Below are 17,495 nucleotides of genomic sequence, written 5' to 3'. Positions count from 1 at the left end.
CCGATCCCACACATTTGAATGGTATGCAGTGGGGACAAAAAGTGTGAGACCGCCACTGAAAATGCTTGTATTCTGCTTAAAAAAATCAAACTAAATAATTTTAACAATTTGTGTGAAAAGTTGAGTTGATAAATTAACATGAATTTGAGTGATCCCTCTTTTTTTTTAATGACACTCAAGCTGCATGAACTCCACAAATTTGTGTAAAACCTGAATATCATGTTCTACAGTATTATTTGAGATGACACAAAGAGCATATTGTGTGCAACAGTCAGGGCTACACTTATATTTTTCCATCTGGATAGTTGTTTTTGTTTCAGTGAGCTGAAACATTGCTAAGTAAGTTGTTTGGTTATTGTGCATCCCTGCAGACTGGTTAGGGTGCCCCGTACACATACAGTATGACGCTGACAATGCATATGAATTTATGTGTATGTGTGTGTGTGTGTGTGTTTTCTCCAGGCCAACACTACTTTTGAGGAGCTAGAGAGGTTGCAGAAAATGGGGAAGGTCTGGGAAGAGGTGGGACCACAGCTTTGGGAGTTCTTTCAGAACAGTGTCCAAATGAACATGATACGGGTAACATATCTGTTTCTTTTCATCTCGTACACACATGCACACACACCTCTCTTTGTCCCTTCACATGCCACATTATTCCAGTAATCTCCTGAATATACAATCCACTGTCCTCCTTTAGTCTCTGTGTAATCTCTTATGGGATTTCGATGTCATATTGTATTAACTGTCATAATACGATATCTATAAGCGAATCCATTCTTAAATATTGTCTTTTGTATTTGTATACACTACAGTTCAAAATAGAAATTAAATTCAGCAAGAATGCATTACTTTGATCAAAAGATACAGTAAAAACATGTATAATGTAACAAAAGATTTACATTTCAAATAATCAAAGAATGCTAAAAAAAAAAAAAAGAAAGAAAGAAAGAAAAAATTAAGCAGCACAACCATTTTCACAACTGACTTATGTTCCACTCCACTGCAGGACACACTTGGAAACCCCACAGTGATGGACTTTTTGGACAGGCGTCTTAAAGAAACACAGTTCTCCACCAAAGACATCCTTAACTTCCTGCACAATGGCCCAGAGCAGGACAGATATATGAACATGACAAACTTTGACTGGAGAAACGTCTTCAGACTGGCTGATGATGCTATTCGGATGTTCAACCAGTACAGTGAGGTAAGAGCAGTCGTCAATTCAGTTTAGCTTTAGGCAAAAGTTAGTTAGAACTGAAAAAAAAGGCATTTATAAAAAATATACTTATAACCACTTCAACCACATTTCCTTTAAAATCAAACCAGATTAAATTTTAGTAGTCAGAATGAGAGATGGGCAGTATTTTAATTAAAAATACGTATTTAATTACGTTTGAGTATTTTGTCATTTGTATTTTGCTGGACAAAAAAACAAAACAAAAAACAAACAGAGAGACAGTGAGAGTATATTGTTTTTGAAATACTTAAAATACTTATAGGTCATTTTATTCTCAGATAATACAATATATCTTCACCTGTGTTAATAGTGCTGCCAAGTTGCCAACTATAGCCTATCACAGTTTTTGGCTAGATGCAAGTGAATCATATGACATCCGGATGGATCCATAGGTAGAGTCTTAAAGGGTTAAATCACCCAAACATGAAAATTCTGTGTTTATTACTCACCCTTGTGTCGTTCCACTCCTGTAAAACCTTCGTTCATCTTCGGAACACAAATTAAGATATTTTTGATGAAAACCGAAAGCTTTCTGTCCCTCAGCCATGCAACTTAACACATTTACACATTTAAGGTCCAGAATGGTAGGAAAGACATCATTAAGTAATCCATCCATGTGACTCCAGTTTAACCTCAACTTTATGAAGCGACATGAGTGCTTTGTTTGTGCAAAAAAACAAAACAAAACAAAACACAATTTACCACTTTATTTGCAAAAATATTATCCAAACACATGTGGTACTCTTGTGAACACTCACTCATGTGCATTGTTGACGGGCGAGTCTTCTATCACGGGAACACAACACAAATTACGATGCTCTCATGAACGCAAAATGCAGATCAATATTTTCATAAAGTTGTAAATTATATATATATATATATATATATATATTTTGTGCAAACAAAGCACTCGCATTACTTAATAAAAATGAGGTTAAACCACTGGAGTCACATAGAGTACTTTAACAATGTCTTTCTTACCGTCCTGGGCTTTGAATGTGTAAGTTGCGTTGCTGCCTATGGAGGGACAGAAAGCTCTCGGATTTCATCAAAAATATCTTAATTTGTGTTCAGAAGAGGAACGAAGGTCTTATGGGTGTGAAACGACATGAGGGTGAGTAATTAATGACAGAATTCTATCCCTTTAATTCATCCAACCGTGCAAACTGTGTGTACTAAAATACTATCAGATATTTCTCACTGAATGTTAACAGGACAGAAGGAAAAGCGGTGCTGCTTTAGAACTTTGCTTGCTAGCTGACAAGTGAGGTTAGCTGAGATTGAGGTCTCTGCAGAGCAAAAGTGGACATTTTTGACTTTGTGGGTGTTTTCAAACTGATGGGTGTTTCAAAAGGATGCAATGAAAATAATACCCCTTACCTAACCCCACCCCGAAACCTACCCGTCACTATGACGTCAGCCAATCAGGTAACATGGTCGAAAATGCCTGTTTTGGCCTCGCCCACCGATCTGGTAACTCCCATTACTTTCCTGCAGAGACCTATAGTTGGGTTAGCTTGCTAGCTGAAGTTAGCTACTTGTTTCTGGACAAACTGAAATTTTTATAGGGGCTTTATGAAAGAATTTTCAAGTATTAATCACTTTTTATTGCCAATGTGGGGACAGCATGTAATGAAACTTAAAAAATGAGAGCCTGCGGACTAATTTTTATGTGAAGGACTTCGCTGGGAAAATCCAAGGGAAACTAAACTATCATAACAGTGTAATTTTAAAAAACCTCATCTGTCGAAATGATGTTGGTGAATCACACCGAATGAACAATCATTTGCTCAACAGATTCATTCAAAAACACTGCTTTATTCTAGTTCAAAATAATAATTAACTCAATAGATTTGTTAAAAACACAGATATATTCAAGAGCAAAACAATCATTAACTCTACAGATTCGTTAAAAAAAGGGATTCATTCGGAAACAAAAAAGTCACAGATGGAGTTTGTAGTGAACGAAGGGATGAAAGGAAGTAAAGGAGTGAAAGGAATATTATTTAGCACTGTAGTATAATAATATTGGCAAATATCATTAATGATCCATAAATAGAGTCAAAATTTATTTACATCCTATAACCTTGCCCTTAAAACAGTTAGCTCTGTCCAGATTTGGGGCTCCAGTCCTTTCAGTGAGGTCTAGCGATGCCTACAAACCAGCCTAGCTGTTCCTCACTTAACAGAATGAGGCTCTTTAGCTCTGAGCACCACAGCTCTCATTCTGTGGAGCGCTGATTGCTCTCAGCACATCACCACAAGAAAGACCACTTAGCACGGCTATATAGAGCCCACCGTGGCCAGATGGGTGAAAGGGAAAAGAACAAGCAAGCTGTCAACAGCATGCAGGCCCCTTTATTGTGCTGCTTTGATTAAGTGGGGAGTGGGTGGGAGAGCCACCCTTTGCCAGCACTGTGTTGTTTTTGTGGACGGGGGCTTCATTGAGAAACAAGAGGGGCAAATCACTCAGCTTCACTCTGTTACCTCACCTCCCCAGCCATGACCGGCCTGGTACCGTAAGCTGGAGGCCTCTTCCCGCAAATTTATTAGAGTGGGACGGCAATGGTGGGAGAGGGCTATCATAGAGAGACCCAGCCTCCCTTTGTCTCCATCCGAGCGGCGAGCCTTTGTGCTTTTCAAACAAACCTTTGCCCATTTAGCCTATTAGCTATAGCTGTCACAGTTCAACCCTGCTTAAATGTTATCTTAAAGAGTTATCTTAAGCTCTTATCTTAAAGAGAATTGTTGGTCACTGAAAAAAAAAATTATATTCTCTCAATTTTGGTTTATTTGTGGTTTTTCAGACCATGAGCTCAAGCTGAGTGCCTTTGAATGTGAATGTTGTGTTTTTCAATTGAAATGTGTTGAGAACATGTGAGTCCTGCAGGGGGTCCCATTGAATCTTTCCATTCAATTGTTTGTTCAGGATCTCTGGTGGCATTGTACTCCATTAGATATGGTGCGCATGAAGTAGGAGGTCTCTCGCCTCTAGTGCGATGGCATGTGATGTGAGAGCGAGCCGTTCACTCAGCTATTGTACAGCAGTCCTCCAGTGAAGAGCCAACACAGACTCTGTGATTTTCCCATGTCATTGGAGCTCTTTGAGAATGAGAGGCCTGCTATATGGAGAACTGCTGCGGCTCTTGAAAGCATGACACACTTACATACCAATGTGCACCAGTGTTCAAGAACACTGATTTATTCAGGAGCTAAACAATCATTCAATCAACAGATTCATTCAAAAACACAGATTCAATCAGGTGCAGAATAAAGGCTGTATGCAAAATCACTCCCTGTACCACTATCACTATTCCCTACATTGCTACACTAATATAGTGCCCTGAATAAGTGGATGAGAAATATTGCTCAAAATTGGATACTGAGTGTGCCAGAAGTGCTGTGGATTCCATCTTTTGATGAGATTTGGTAATTCATTTGACGCGACACACACAGCTGTAAATTAGTTGTACACTCATTATTGTGGTGCATTATGGGATCAAATGAGTGCACTCTATAATGTCCACTACGGTTTTGGACACACACTACAAATTGATTTTCAGTCAACTCAAATCATTTACCCAACAGATTCATTCAAAAACACTGATTCATACAGGAACTAATCATTTCCTCGGCAGATTTGTTTAAAGAAACACTGATTCATTCAAGAGCAAAACAATCATGCATTCGACAGATTTGTTTAAAAACACTGATTATTCCGAAACGAAACAATGATTCTCTCAACAGGTTAAAATGCTGATTCATTCAAGAACAAAACACCACTACTGTGTGTTGCTCAGGGACATGCAACGATTCTGTTGCTGCTTCGTTTGGAATTATTTCAGTTGGCAGAGCAAAAAATAGATTAACTGGCAATATCATGTCTAAAATGTAAGTTATTCATTATTAAATTATTGTTATTGAATGGTCTGGTTTCTAAAAACAATTTCACATTTGCAGTTGTGCTGTTTATCTGAATATTCAGAACAACAGTGGGACAACAGCACTTGCTTGTTCAATATTTGTTCAAAAACAATAAATAAATAGTACTAATAGTAGTAATAGTACTTAAACACTAAATAAATAGTATTAAACTAAGATTTGTAACTTGCCCTGGATCATTAGTTCATCTATATATGATCCATTGTACTTTATATGGATGCCACGACAATTAAGGACATACAGGATTCAACATTCAAACACATTGTTTTCCATTTCCTCACATTTTCACTCTTTTTGTTATTTTTCTATCTTATCAGTGTATAAGTCTGGATAAGTTTGTGGGTCACATGGATGAGAATATGATGACCCATCAGGCTCTGCACCTGCTGGGGGAGAATAAGTTCTGGGCAGGTCTGGTCTTCATGGACATGTACCCCTGGAGCACAGAATTGCCCCGCCATGTCAAGTTCAAGATCCGAATGGACATTGATGCAGTGGAACGTACCAATAAAATCAAAGACAGGTGAGTGTTCATCCATAATTGTGTAGGTTGAAACTACCTCATTGTTCATCTGATCTAATATGGGTTGTTCCTCATATACTTTAGGACTGGGTGGTTCATGAGACACAAATTAAGAGACCATTAAACTGCTGAAGCAGAGTAAACCTGAATCTATTTAATATTAATCTTATTCGCCAATTTTAGAGAAACCATTTTTGGCATTTAGTGGACATACTTAGCAAAATCATAAGTAAAACTGAATAATGAATATTTTTACGGCTTTAGGGATGATAAGCAAATGCTTAAATTGCTCTCATTTTAACTCTAATGTGATCAGGGTTGAGGGATCATTGATGTAACATTAGATTATAAGTTCATGTCTCATTTTTCAGAGTACATGTTCTGATTCAAGTTTTATATAAAATTGATTGTGTTGCAAGAATCTTTTTGACTTTAAATTTCTATACCTTTCATGTCAAACTAGCCCACTAATTCTCTCTAAAGTTTCATGGTGCTGGAATATTCATATACTTGTATCTCACTAACCCCCTAAAAGAACCTGAAAATGCACATTTAGAGGCATACAGATGTCAGTGAGCTAGAAGGCTGAATTTTATATATGTTCATCGCAGAGCAACCCAATGATGAGATAAATAAAGTTTTATAAAGTTTTATTAATCATCAGTCATTTGGAATAGTCTATGTTTTATTGAATAGACTTGTATGAGTAATGCAGAAATGTTGCATGTTACTGCACTTCGAAGAACAGTTAATGAAAAATATTAACAATTGTTCAAAGGTTTGGGATTGTTATGATTTTTTGGTTTCACTTTATTTTGATGGTCCCTTTAACGCATTCTGTTGACTATAAGTACTGTTGCACCTACATATCTACTAACTCTCATTAGAGGGTTAGTAGAGTATTAGTAGATCGTTAGGGTTAGGGTTAGAATAAGTTGACATGTACTTGCAAAGTTATTTATAGTCAGTAGAATGTCTGTTGGGAGACTATCACAATAAAGAGTTAGCAGATATTAAGCAAACAGTCTACTAATACTCTGATCTGATGAGAGTTAGTAGACATGTAGGTGCAACATTACTTATTGCCAATAGAATGTTTAAAAGGGACCATCAAAATAAAGTGTTACTTTTTGAAGTCTCTTATGCTTACCAAGGTTGCATTTACAGTAAAAGAGTAATACAGTGAAATGTTTTTACTATGTAAAATACATGTTTTCTATTTGAATATACTTGAAAATGTGATTATTCCTGTGAGGGCAAAGCTGAATTTCCAGTCTTCAGTGTCACATGATCCTTCAGAAACTTAATTGTTCATGTAAGGCGTTACTGCTCAACACACTATTGTTAGAGCAAGAGAAAGAGCAGGCACAATCACACATCCTACGTGGAGCTCCAGTGTGCTGTGCACTGCAAAGTGACACCGCTCATTACTGAAAGTCTCTCTGGAGCACAAAACATGCCTGCAGGTGTTAGTCTGGTCAGATCTCACTGTAGCCATCAGAAGAAGACAAACAGCCGAGGATCGAATCACACTGTGGGCCTGCGGATTCATTGTGTTTTGATTCTGTGGGCATAATACAAAGTGCAGCCACTACGAACAAACAATGTTCATTATTGTGGTGCATTATGGGATCAAATGAGTGCACTCTATAATGTCCACTACGGTTTTGGACACACACTACAAATTGATTTTCAGTCAACTCAAATCATTTACCCAACAGATTCATTCAAAAACACTGATTCATACAGGAACTAATAATTTCCTCGGCAGATTTGTTTAAAGAAACACTGATTCATTCAAGAGCAAAACAATCATTTACTTAACAAATTTGTTCAAAAACACAAATTCTTTCAGGAGCAAAACAATCATTCCCTCAGTAGATTTGTTCAAAAACACTGCTTCATTCAGCAGGGAAACAATCATTCCCTCAACAGATTTGTTTTAAAAAAGCACAGATTCAGAGCAAAACAATGATGCATTTGACAGGTTTGTTTAAAAACACTGATTCATTCAAGAATGAAACACCACTACTGTCTGTTGTTGCTATGTTTAGAATTATTTTTGTTGGTGGAGCAAAAATAGACAAATTAATGGCAATATTGTGTCTAAAATGGAAGTTGTTGATTATTAATTTAATGTTTATTGAATGGTCTGTTTTATAAAAACAAGTTCACATTTGCAGTTGTGCTGTTCATCTGAATATTCATAACAACAGTGGGACAACAGCACTTGCTTGTGCAGTATTTCTTCGCAAGCAAAAAATAAATAGTACTAATAGTAGTAATAGTACTTAAACACTAAATAAATAGTATTAAACTAAGATTTATAATTCGCCCTGCATCGTTTGTTCATCTATATATGATCCACCACAAGAACATATAGGATTCAGCATTCAAACATGTTTTTTTCCATTTCCTCACAGTGTATAAGTCTGGATAAGTTTGTGGGTCACATGGATGAGAATCTGATGACCCATCAGGCTCTGCACCTGCTGGGGGAGAATAAGTTCTGGGCAGGTCTGATCTTCATGGACATGTACCCCTGGACCACAGAACTGCCCCGCCATGTCAAGTTCAAGATCCGAATGGACATTGATGCAGTGGAACGCACCAACAAAATCAAAGACAGGTGAGAGGTCATCCATAATTGTGTAGGATGAAACTGCTACATTGTTCATCTGATCTAATAAGGGTTGTTCCTTATGTACCTTAGGACTGGGTGGAGACCATTAAACCACTGAAGCAGAGTCAAACTGAATCTTTTTAATATCCATCTCAATCGCCAATTTTAAAGAAACCATTTTGGCATTTAGCACGTAGGCCTACTCGTCAAAATCATAGTAAAAATGAATAATGAGGTTTTATGGTTTGAGGGACGGCAAGCAAATGTTTAAACTCTTTAAAATCTCATTTTAACTTTAATGTGATCAGGGTTGAGGGAACACTGAAGGAACATTAGATTATAAGTTCATGTCTCATCTTTCAGAGTACATGTTCTGATTCATCTTTTATATAAAAATTGATTGTGTAAGGAGAGAATAGAAGATCTTCTATTAATTGTTCATGTAAGGCGTTACTGCTCAACACACTATTGTTAGAGCAAGAGAAAGAGCAGGCACAATCACACATCCTACGTGGAGCTCCAGTGTGCTGTGCACTGCAAAGTGACACCGCTCATTACTGAAAGTCTCTCTGGAGCACAAAACATGCCTGCAGGTGTTAGTCTGGTCAGATCTCACTGTAGCCATCAGAAGAAGACAAACAGCCGAGGATCGAATCACACTGTGGGCCTGCGGATTCATTGTGTTTTGATTCTGTGGGCATAATACAAAGTGCAGCCACTACAAACAAACAATGTGAATTGAATTACAAACTGTGATTTTGGCACTCCTATTGAAATAGTTTGGACTCATTTTAAGTATGTTTTATGAATTGTGGAAAAACATTTTCAAGCTTTTAGTATTGCAAAATGTCAGTTTTTTTATTATGATTTTTTGGTTTCACTTTATTTTGATGGTCCCTTTAACGCATTCTGTTGACTATAAGTACTGTTGCACCTACATATCTACTAACTCTCATTAGAGGGTTAGTAGAGTATTAGTAGATCGTTAGGGTTAGGGTTAGAATAAGTTGACATGTACTTGCAAAGTTATTTATAGTCAGTAGAATGTCTGTTGGGAGACTATCACAATAAAGAGTTAGCAGATATTAAGCAAACAGTCTACTAATACTCTGATCTGATGAGAGTTAGTAGACATGTAGGTGCAACATTACTTATTGCCAATAGAATGTTTAAAAGGGACCATCAAAATAAAGTGTTACTTTTTGAAGTCTCTTATGCTTACCAAGGTTGCATTTACAGTAAAAGAGTAATACAGTGAAATGTTTTTACTATGTAAAATACATGTTTTCTATTTGAATATACTTGAAAATGTGATTATTCCTGTGAGGGCAAAGCTGAATTTCCAGTCTTCAGTGTCACATGATCCTTCAGAAATCATTCTAATATGCAATTTAGTGCTCAAGAAACATTTTGTGTTCTTGTTCTTTTTCTTGTTTAAAACGTTTTTTAATTAGCACCAAAGAAAAGTTTCCTACTTTCCATTTCTCTTAGGTACTGGAACCCTGGCTCAAGGGCAGACCCTGTGGAGGACCATCGCTACATTTGGGGAGGTTTTGCCTACCTGCAGGACATGATTGAACATGGAATCCTCAAGTTACACACAGGTCATGACTGGCCTCTAGGTGTTTACCTGCAGCAGATGCCATACCCCTGCTACGTGGATGACATGTGAGTGATGGCTGAAATTATGTGGCCAAAAAGGGCTAACTGACCCTATTCCATATCATCACACATACCTAAAGGGATAGTTAACCCAAAAATGAAAATTCTGCCATCACTTACCCTCCTGTTGTTACAAACCTATATGACTTTCATCCTAATTCAAACATAAAATATATTTTAAAGAATGTTGGTTACCAAACAATTTTGGTTCCCATTAACTTCCATTATATTTTTTGACCATACAGTGTAAGTCGATGGGACCTGATACTGATTGACAATATTCTTCAAAATATCTTTTGTAATACAGGGGAGTAAATGAGGACAGATTTTCATTTTTGGGCAGACAAGTCCATTTTAATGAAGTCAAGAAATTATCACATATGACTCCATTCACATTATTTCATATGGCATATGGTTCTCAATGAAACCTTGCAGTTATGCCAATGTCCAATGGATCTTGTTTGTTTTGTCCGATAGGTTCATGCTGACCCTAAACCGCTGTTTCCCCATCTTCATGGTGCTGGCCTGGATTTACTCCGTGTCCATGATGGTGAAGAGCATCGTGCTAGAGAAGGAGATGAGGCTGAAGGAGATGCTGAAGGCCATGGGCGTCTCTAATAGAGTCATCTGGTACACCTGGTTCATTGACAGCTTCCTTATGATGGCTGCTAGCACTGCTCTGCTGACTGCCATTATCATGGTGAGGAAGAAATGTGATGACTGATGTACCATGTCATTTGAACTTTATACCTCTGCGTCTTTCTCAGATTTGTTGCATTGTGACCTCTGCTGGATGTATGTTGTTAGTACATATATGGAGAGTCTCTGTCTCTCCTTCTCTCATTCCCCCTTTCTTCTTTTTCTCTGGAAAATATTACTTGGACCATATCCTGTTTTTTGGCTTCTGTCTGTTCTTTCCTCATTACCTCATCAGTAGCAATACAAAGGACGAGAGATGTGTGACGACAAAATTATTTACACTGTGAATAGAAGAGTATCTTAATTTTTGTGCGTCTTTGTCCTCAGGTAGGCAAAGTGCTGAATTATAGTGATCCAATCATTCTGTTCCTGTTTCTCCTCACATTCACTGTGGCCACTATAATGCAGTGTTTCTTGATGAGTGTGTTCTTCAATAAGGCCAATTTGGCTGCGGCTTGCAGTGGCATCATCTACTTCACCCTCTACCTCCCTCACATCTTCTGTTTCGCCTGGCAGGACCGCATTACTAAGGAAATGAAGTTAGCTGTGGTGAGTCCACTGTGCTGTTACACTTCTCTTCTGAGTGATCCACTCTGAAACACCAGCATTCAAAGTCACTGAAAACCCAATAAATCAGTGATTCTAAACCAGGGGGATGGGGATCACTAGGGGGCCTCAGCAAACATCCAAGAGGGCCTCAAGATGACCAAAAAGTTTTTATTTTAAATTAATAAATTATTATTAATATAATATACTAATCTAACTCTATCTAAAATGAACTCTAATCTAAATTAAAATGCTAAAAACACATGAAATAAAACTGAAATGTATAATATAATAATAAAATAAAAATAGTACAGTAATAAAAAAATATTTATTTTCCTTTTAAATACCTGTTATTTTTAACTGGAGAACATGAATGACTAAAGTCACAAAATTAAACGTGGTTAATTAATTTCATATATCAACACTCCCAGTTTGAAAACAAGCAGTTTTGCCAAAATTACAGCAGAAATATTCTAAATAGTCCATATTAGGGAGCCTTCAAATATTGTGTTGAACAGCTGGGGGCCTTCAAGTCAAAAAGGTCAGAACCACTGCTATAAATGTAATTAGCATAAAGTCTTATTTAATTTAGAAACTATTTAAATTTGGAAAATAATCTCAGTGGTCAAAATGGCTCTTGCCTGTAGTTAATGTTTTGTGAAATGGTCCTCCTTTTCCAGAGCTTTCTGTCTCCTGTGGCCTTTGGTTTTGGGACAGAGTACCTGTCCCGCTATGAGGAGCAAGGCCTGGGGCTGCAGTGGGACAATATTCATACAAGTCCTCTAGAGGGTGATGAGTACTCCTTCTTCACTTCTATTCACATGATGCTATTGGATGCAGTTATCTATGCTTTTTTGGCATGGTATCTCGACAACGTCTTTCCAGGTCAGTTTCTCACAAAGCAGTGCACTAAATGTTGCTAACTTAAGAGAAAATATGCTTTTGAATATGTAAGAATGGGTGCTTACTACTTTTTCCATTGGCTTTTCAGGCCAGTATGGCATCGGTCGGCCCTTTTATTTCCCTCTACAGCCCTCGTACTGGCTGAAACCGACACCTCAACCCTCACAGAATCCAGATCCAGGTATGGTTGATTGTTTACACCTGATATTAACATCCATCTAGAATGATTTGATCAGAAGTTGACAGCATTAAATACAGGCGTAAACAGGGCATACATTACATTCATTTTATGAACACACCTCCATGTCTCTAAAGACCCTGAGAAGCCTGTGGTAAATAACGTGGAGAAGCAGGAGGATGTGGAGTATGGTGGCCTTTCACCGGACCACAGGGAATGCAATGGTTCCCGCAGCAGCAAACAATGCAAGCACAGGGAGAAACGAGAGAGGATGGAGAAAGAGAGAGAGCGAGAGGAACAGTTAAAAATGCAGGAAGAGATTCAACAGGAGGAGATACAGCCTGTGCACGATGGTAAGGATATCAGCTGGGTTGTGCATCATTTAGAAATTTGAATTGAGAATATCTTTTACATTTCAAAAAGAGAAATTTTAAATGTAATGCAGATTTTTTTATTTTTATTTAATGAAATAAAGTTATATATATCTATATATATACACACCTAGGAACCTGAGCCTGTTATGTTGTCAGTTGTCTGTCTGGTTTATTGTCCGTATGGGTATTTTCCTGCAGGGAATCCATTCTTTGAGCCAGGGCCGGAGGGTCTGCTAATGGGAGTGTCAGTACAGGACTTGGTGAAGGTTTATTCTAAGTCCTCAAGACCTGCAGTGGACTGTTTCAACATGAACTTCTATGAGGGCCAGATCACTTCTTTCCTGGGTCACAATGGGGCAGGAAAGACCACTACCTTGTGTGTCCTTACCTTCTCTTTATCCTGTGATGTCAATGATATGGAAACATAAATCTTATCAATTTTGTGTCATTTGGACTAATTTCTCACATGTGTACTTGCACTGTCATAGGTCTATATTGACCAGGTTGTTTCCGCCCACCTCTGGAACGGCTTACATATATGGGAAGGACATTCGTACAGAAATGGATGCCATACGACAATCGTTGGGCATGTGCCCACAGTACAACATCCTCTTCAACCAGTGGGTTCTCTCACTTTGCATATGAACGTAATGTTGTAAATACTCTAGTCTGGTTGCCTCAAATATATATTTTTTATTTTATTTCACTCAGCCTGACCGTAGAGGAGCATATTCTCTTCTACTCTCTGCTGAAGGGATGTGACCGCAACGAGGCCGATAAGGAGGTTGAGAACATGCTGGAAGACCTGGGACTGCCCCATAAACGAGATGAGGAAGCACAGAACCTCTCTGGTGGGTCTGTTTAGCGTAATTACTGTGCCCATATGTTTTAAATGCCAATGTGAATTTCTGAGACAACAATAGCACAATTCAATAGTGGTGTAATTATCATGCTGCTTTATCCTGCTGTATGTAACTGTTTGTTTGTGAGAAAGTGAACATCAGGCACTAATATCTAGCAAGGCAGTGTTGTAAAAAACTATTTGCGTTTTGACTCACTCTATAGGAGGTATGCAGAGAAAGTTGTCTGTGGCTATGGCTTTTGTGGGTGGTTCTAAGGTGGTGATACTGGATGAGCCGACATCAGGAGTGGATCCATACTCCAGACGCTCCATTTGGGACCTGCTACTCAAGAACCGCCCAGGTACTGCCACCTTCTGGCCAAAGAAACCACTACAGCAGGGGTGCCCAAACTCGGTCCTGGAGGGCCGGTGTCCTGCAGAGCTTAGCTCCAACCCTAATTAAACACGCCTGAAGCAGCTAATCAAGGTCTTACTAGGCATACTAGAAACTTCCCGGCAGGTGTGTTGAGGCAAGTTGGAGCTAAACTCTGCAGGACACCGGGCCTCCAGGACTGAGTTTGGTGACCCCTGCACTACAGGATTAAAAAAACAATCACTGCGAGAGACTTTACACTGTGTAGCTGCTCATGCAATAAGATACCAAAGTTATCCACATGTTGTTAAATATCTGTATCATTCTCTTGCACTCTCTTATCCAGGACGCACAGTAATACTGTCCACTCACCACATGGACGAGGCAGACCTGTTGAGTGACAGAGTGGCCATCATCTCTAAAGGGAAACTGCACTGCAGTGGCTCTCCTCTCTTCCTGAAGAACTGCTTTGGAGTGGGTTTCTACCTCACACTGGTGCGTCACATGAAGGACCAGCGCAAAAAAGAGGTGAGAGAGACGTCTGTGAAAGGTCACCATGATACCATTGTTAATGTAGCACACAGACACACTGAATTGTGGTGTTTATATGGACAACACAGGTTTTAGTCCAGCTTGCAACACAGAATTTTAATAAAGTTTGCCACATAACTCATACTGCAGACATGATTGGTATCTCAAAACTTGATTTTACACCACATTTACTATTTTCACTAAGTGAATGATAAAACCAGACCAAAAAAATAAAAAATAAACTTGAAAGAGAAATAAGAATCTCTGGGAACTAAAATACATCCCTGGCAACCATGGAAAACACCCTTGCAACTGTATAGAAACACATTAAAATTGCCATGAAACGGACAATGATTGTCTTTTCTTCCCCATTGTCCTATTACAATGTACATCCAAGTGAAATTATTTCTCAAACAAAAACAAAAATGTGCACAGATAGATCTATACTAAATCTTTGATAAATGTATAACAAATACTGCAACATTCCATAAAAATAAGGGTTATGGTTATTTGTTCATTTTGATTTTATGGTGTCAAAGCTACCCAAAACAACTTAGCAACTTCATAGTTTTCAATTGGCAAACACTATTCACATGTTCTTCCAAAAATGTCAAACTCCATTAGGTCTATCTAATACAAGAAGAGGCAAACCCCCCCAAAAATATCATTAAAAAGCTTGGACTGTGGTTCTTAAGAGTAAGTTGATAGTGTCCTATAAGAATTCTTTGGCTATGCTCCTCAGAATGAGTGTGACTGTGCGTCTCAGTGTTCCTGCACCTGCTCCACTTGCACCAGATACAAAGAGGAGAGTCAGGCATTTCAGCCTGAGAGAATACTAGACGGTCAGTATACTAACAACTCAAAATATATACTGATTTAACAGTCTCTTTAATCAAATTTCTTCAAAAACAAATCTTTTTTTTCTATCTCTCTACACAGGGAACGTTGAGAGCATCACTACTTTGATTCATCACCATGTACCTGAGGCAAAACTGATTGAAATGATCGGTCAGGAGATGACCTATCTGCTGCCAAATAAGGGTTTTAAATATCGTGCGTACGCCAGCCTTTTCCGCGAACTGGAGGAAACGTTGGGTGACATGGGCCTCAGTAGCTTTGGCATATCTGACACATCACTAGAGGAGGTTGGACAACATTTCATACATTATGCTTGCAACCATTACTATCAGCGATACCTGTCAATAGACTTTATATACTTATACAGCTTTAATGTTTGTGTTAGTCATTTATGGATATTAGCATGCATGTATGTGTTTTTAATGTAAGTTTGAATCAGTTGCAGTCAGTATTTGACCAGTGTTTTTGTTAACTAACACTATTAACTATTATAAATGTGTTTTTAAAATAAAGCTGTATAAATATCAGCTATATTAATATTATAAATATTAGATGAATATTAAGAGATGAAACTTAAAAAAAAAAAAAAAAATGTTTCTTTGACAACTAGCTGAAATACAATTGTTGAATAAGTTGAAGTACTAACATTTTAAAACTGAAATAAAAATAAAAATAAAGCTAAATTTAAAAATTGACAAAAATACACATAACAAAATTACTAACATTTTTTAACTAAAATTAACATTAAAAACAAAAAAGCTAATTCAAAACAGTAATACATACGATAACATTATATAAATAATACTAAAATAACACTGGTTGTTACCATGCAGAGTTGTATAGATAAGTGTGTGCTCACTGATGTTTTAAGAAACTGTGTTGTGTATATCTAGATCTTTCTGAAAGTTACAGCAGATGGAGAGGCAGCTAACAGCTCTGTTACACCAGGTGAATATCCTCATATTACCTATATTTACAATCATAATTACAGACATGTAATGTATCTCATAAATCAATTAGTTTTTGTTTTTTTTAATCCTGTATTTTTAATAAACAGTAGTTTATAACACTGTTTGACTGTGTGGTCGCCTACCCCCTCAGAGCAATGGATGCTACAACAGAGGAAAAATGGCAATGGTTTCTTGAGAGACAATGAGGCTGCAAGTAATGTTGAAGGTGAATTGAGATCCCAGATCTCAGCTTTGCTTAGCACTTATGCTAAGAAGCTAACAGGGCTCTATGAAGGATTTGACTTTTGAGGTGCTATGCTTTATGTAGAGCTAAAGCTTCTTGAGATTTAGTAGCCTTTGGCAGATACCAGACCAGGTCTAGGACTAGGTCCAGGCTGGGTCGTGCTGATTAGTGCTAGTGCACCAGTCAATCATGCTGGGTGATTGGCTCAAAATGGTTCCTGGTTAAGATAGTAAAGCAATAGGGACTTGCTTTTTAAAAAAAAAAAAAAAAAAAAAAAGAAATCAACGAATGAAGTTTGCGCCAGGTGAGGACAAACCAGCAGCCAAAATATAATGCTGTTGACCAGCTACGCATTTTTTTTTTACAACAGGTCTAATAAGATTACATCCAAATCTGGTCTGGTTTACAGATGCTAATGGTGTTGGGAGCCCACTGGAGTCTGAAAACAGTGCTGGCAGAGCCTCCAGGCAGGTTAAAGGCCTTAGTCTGGTACTGAAGCAGTTCCACGCACTTCTGGTCAAGAGATTTCATCATGCCAAACGCAGCCACAAAGATTTTCTTGCACAGGTAAGGCGACGTTTGCATGTGAACACTGTTCATTCATGTTAAAGGGATAGTTCAATCAAAAATGATAATTCTGTCATCATTTACCCTCCCGCATGTCGTTCCAAACCTGAATGACTTTGTCTCTTCTGTGGAACATACAATTTTTGAAAAATGTCCTGAACACTTATTTTCCTAAAATCTGTAGCCAGTAAGCAGATGTTTTCTTTATATTGTGCTTTTTTGTAGATTGTTTTGCCAGCCAGTTTTGTCCTTATTGCTTTGGTCTTCACTATGATTGTCCCACCATTTGGAGAGTATCCCAGTCTGACCCTCACTCCGTGGATGTATGGACAGCAGTTTACCTTCATCAGGTAAGAGCTGTTCTCAGAATCCGACTCATAAACTTTGTGTAGTAGTCTGTATGTTATCATGGGAGATGTGATTGAAATGCCTTTCTGTGTCTCA

At 37.9% G+C, this 17,495-nt stretch overlaps 1 protein-coding gene across 1 annotated transcript in view; it reads left to right on the top strand.

The window, feature by feature from the left end:
- The window catches only part of LOC107745690 (retinal-specific ATP-binding cassette transporter-like), a 36,842-nt gene that overhangs the window by 7,347 nt on the left and 12,000 nt on the right, over positions 1 to 17,495 (top strand). The window contains exons 6-25 of the mRNA XM_016559610.1: positions 463 to 579; positions 1,007 to 1,204; positions 5,497 to 5,702; positions 9,817 to 9,993; positions 10,465 to 10,687; positions 11,014 to 11,235; positions 11,913 to 12,117; positions 12,224 to 12,316; positions 12,451 to 12,666; positions 12,886 to 13,063; positions 13,176 to 13,307; positions 13,399 to 13,538; positions 13,753 to 13,890; positions 14,248 to 14,429; positions 15,175 to 15,274; positions 15,372 to 15,577; positions 16,184 to 16,238; positions 16,392 to 16,466; positions 16,894 to 17,051; positions 17,277 to 17,401. Coding sequence (XP_016415096.1) covers positions 463 to 579; positions 1,007 to 1,204; positions 5,497 to 5,702; positions 9,817 to 9,993; positions 10,465 to 10,687; positions 11,014 to 11,235; positions 11,913 to 12,117; positions 12,224 to 12,316; positions 12,451 to 12,666; positions 12,886 to 13,063; positions 13,176 to 13,307; positions 13,399 to 13,538; positions 13,753 to 13,890; positions 14,248 to 14,429; positions 15,175 to 15,274; positions 15,372 to 15,577; positions 16,184 to 16,238; positions 16,392 to 16,466; positions 16,894 to 17,051; positions 17,277 to 17,401 — 3,146 coding nt within the window. The remainder of the gene's footprint in view (positions 1 to 462; positions 580 to 1,006; positions 1,205 to 5,496; positions 5,703 to 9,816; positions 9,994 to 10,464; positions 10,688 to 11,013; positions 11,236 to 11,912; positions 12,118 to 12,223; positions 12,317 to 12,450; positions 12,667 to 12,885; positions 13,064 to 13,175; positions 13,308 to 13,398; positions 13,539 to 13,752; positions 13,891 to 14,247; positions 14,430 to 15,174; positions 15,275 to 15,371; positions 15,578 to 16,183; positions 16,239 to 16,391; positions 16,467 to 16,893; positions 17,052 to 17,276; positions 17,402 to 17,495) is intronic.

This window comes from Sinocyclocheilus rhinocerous, unplaced genomic scaffold, assembly GCF_001515625.1.
Source record: "Sinocyclocheilus rhinocerous isolate Xijiao unplaced genomic scaffold, SAMN03320098_v1.1 scaffold2092, whole genome shotgun sequence".
NCBI lineage: Eukaryota > Metazoa > Chordata > Actinopteri > Cypriniformes > Cyprinidae > Sinocyclocheilus > Sinocyclocheilus rhinocerous.
Note: the sequence above shows the minus strand (reverse complement) of the source record. Positions and strands in the feature narration are given on the sequence as shown.